This window comes from Galendromus occidentalis, unplaced genomic scaffold (genome assembly GCF_000255335.2).
Source record: "Galendromus occidentalis unplaced genomic scaffold, Mocc_1.1 scf7180000077453, whole genome shotgun sequence".
Lineage (NCBI taxonomy): Eukaryota > Metazoa > Arthropoda > Arachnida > Mesostigmata > Phytoseiidae > Galendromus > Galendromus occidentalis.
The window spans coordinates 257,409-259,917 of NW_003805441.1; the positions used below are offsets into that span (position 1 = coordinate 257,409).

The window sequence follows — 2,509 nt, forward strand, 5'->3', positions numbered from 1 at the left end:
TGGAAATTCAGACATGTATACGGTGAAACACACAGTAGGATCCGACGGCCGCAGCGCACGGCTCAAATGACAAGGCTCCGCTCGATTTCGGGGATAACCACCACCAGCACGTCAGCTCATTAGTTACGTCGCCGCCCCGGCAGCCGCCGAACAGCATTAATAAAAAACGAGAAAACGCGTTGTAATGAATGCTCGTTACGTCGAGTTCTTGAAAATCGTTGACCAAGCCCTATAATCGAGCCGTGAACGTGTTCCGAGCGAGATGCTGAGCGAAAGTACATGGATGCGAGAGAATCCTAAATAAATCATGACGAGTGCCCTCTCTCATATTCACGGGGCATCACCAGAAAGACATGAACCTTCGATGAGCCAACATTTGCTCAATATCCAGGCGAGTTTTTTAGCTCTGCCTTGTGACGTCTGCTCTGGTTCGGGGCGAAGAGCACAGGCACGAATACGTTTCACTCAAAATGTTCTGCCAAGCGTTGACTAGAGAATTTGCATCGAATTCTATTGCACTTTCAGATGGGGTCTATCAGAGGAGGAAGATTTTTTCTCTATCTCATTGAGACCTTGATCCAAATCTCAGCCGTTGATGCTCCCTCGGTTTGAGGTCAGACTCCCGGCGTGACTTCAAGAGTCTCGGATGGAGCTTCTGTGTACAAGCCACGTTCAAGCGTCACAAGTCCCTCCCGCAGACCGGGAAAACGTGGCCGTGATGTGGGAGAGATCGTGGATGATCATCGGGGGTAGGTCGAGGTCACTCCTCGAAGGAATCGAGTTTTTCTTGGGACGACCTTTCGGTCTCGTCGGAGGAATCGGACAACCGCCCTGCATCACCTGGAGCGAATATATATTGGGTTTTCGATAAGAATCAAATAAGGCCAGTAAGTTCCCGATGGGGGGCCGGGCTCTCCGAATGCCAGTGATCCAGTCCCGTCAGGGACAATCCATCCCCGCGGAAACATACCTGTTTTTTCCACTTCATCCGTCGATTTTGGTACCAAGTTTTCACTTGCAGTTGGGTCAAGCCCAGGGCGCGCGCGAGCTCGGCGCGATCGGGAGTAGACAGATACTTTTGCATATCGAAACGACGCTCCAAGCCCATCAGCTGAACCTCCGTGAAAACCGTTCGGTTCCTTCGGTTTTTCCTCAACAATGAAGGGGACAATCTGTTGGAGTCCGAAAGATCCAACGATTCTGCAAAACCAGAAATATCATTCCGATTTGAGTCTAGCCCTCATCTCCGCCCTGCTAGGGACTCATCGCTCCGGAGAATTTCTTCGACTCATTATCTCACCCAGCTGATCCTCGCGGTTGCCTGACGATTTGTTGTCTGGTGAAACGTCGTCAATATTCCTCTCAGACGACAAATAGAGCCCTGGAATGTCGGAGCAGATGAGGGAATCGATCCCTCCCAATTGTTCGGATTTTCGCGATCCCCCACACAGGCGGAGGCAAGAGGCGCGCATAGGGGGGAACAAGCGGGCCGCTGCCAAGTTTCTCATACGCGATTCCGGAATGTGGTCATTGGGGAGACTCGTCATTATTTCGGTCGCCTGGCCCCCGTGCAAAACTCGAATCGCCCCTTCCTTCAGAAAAATATCTTAATCGCGCCCCTGGTGGAGGCGGACCCGTTCCCGTACCCTAATCCGAACCGGAGAGCTCCATCCAAGGATTTCTATCGTTCAAGCCTCTGAAAAGGAAGTCGTCGAAGACTCCACCGAAAGTCTCCCATCAAACATCCTTCACAGCTCGGTGGCTGCGATACCCCCGAGTTTCTGAAAAGATATCCCCGACGCCGCAAACAAACTCCTTTATCTGAACAACAAAATACAGCTTCCCGATACCCGTGGATGTTTACCTCTCGCATTCCCTCGCGGCATTCACCTCGAGCCGCTGTAAACACTTTTCGATCTAAAAATTTCAAAACGAAGTTGTCACAGGCCTGAACGCTCGCCTACGAGCTACCGAATGGAGTTAATGAAGCGGAATCCAGCGACTCCTATCCCTCCGCATCGGCCAGAGAGATGAGAATGCGCGAAAGACCCAAGATCGATGCCTACACTGCCCTCAGAGTGAAATCTCTCCTCATCTCTTGGGCCGAACAGGCGCTTATCACACCGAATGGACAAAGCAACGAGCAGTACAGCCATTTGTGTACCGCGCGTGCTTGCTGATCGCGGTCTCGCTTCGTATTGTGTTAGCGTGAGCCACTTTGTTGTATATGTAATTCCAAACGGGGAAAGAAAGTGCTTTCAAGTATCCGGAAGGGTTGTTCCCCAAATAAGATGCGCGCCGAAGAAGTCGTGGATTCTACCGGCGGCCGCGACGACCACGCGCGATACCGACCGGCGGTACGTGACGTTGGCGAAAAAAACAACAATCTTTTGTTTTTCCTTTCCGTTCCGCTGTACATCTATCTCGAGCTATGGACGTCAAGCCGAATGCGATGGGCCACGTAACTGGGCGACGACAACCACAATCAGAGTCGGCAGCGGCCAAGGCA

At 51.9% G+C, this 2,509-nt stretch overlaps 1 protein-coding gene across 1 annotated transcript; it reads right to left on the reverse strand.

The window, feature by feature from the left end:
* Nucleotides 1–672: 672 nt before the first annotated feature.
* On the reverse strand, nt 673–1,547 carry LOC100906122 (homeobox protein BarH-like 1). Its single transcript, XM_029111629.1, has 4 exons — nt 1,511–1,547; nt 1,301–1,381; nt 971–1,200; nt 673–840 (listed from the first exon to the last, which is right to left on the reverse strand). The coding sequence occupies exons 1-4, from the start codon at nt 1,545–1,547 to the stop codon at nt 673–675; spliced, it is 516 nt and encodes a 171-aa protein (XP_028967462.1).
* Nucleotides 1,548–2,509: the final 962 nt, after the last annotated feature.

Excerpts from the sequence above, each read along its gene's own strand:
- LOC100906122 (XM_029111629.1), bottom strand. The coding sequence starts at position 1,547 with ATGACGAGTCTCCCCAATGACCACATTCCGGAATCGC. Across the intron at positions 1,382-1,510 it reads TGACCACATTCCGGAATCGC|GGCTCTATTTGTCGTCTGAG; the intron begins GTATGAGAAACT and ends CCGACATTCCAG. Across the intron at positions 1,201-1,300 it reads CAACCGCGAGGATCAGCTGG|AATCGTTGGATCTTTCGGAC; the intron begins GTGAGATAATGA and ends CTGGTTTTGCAG.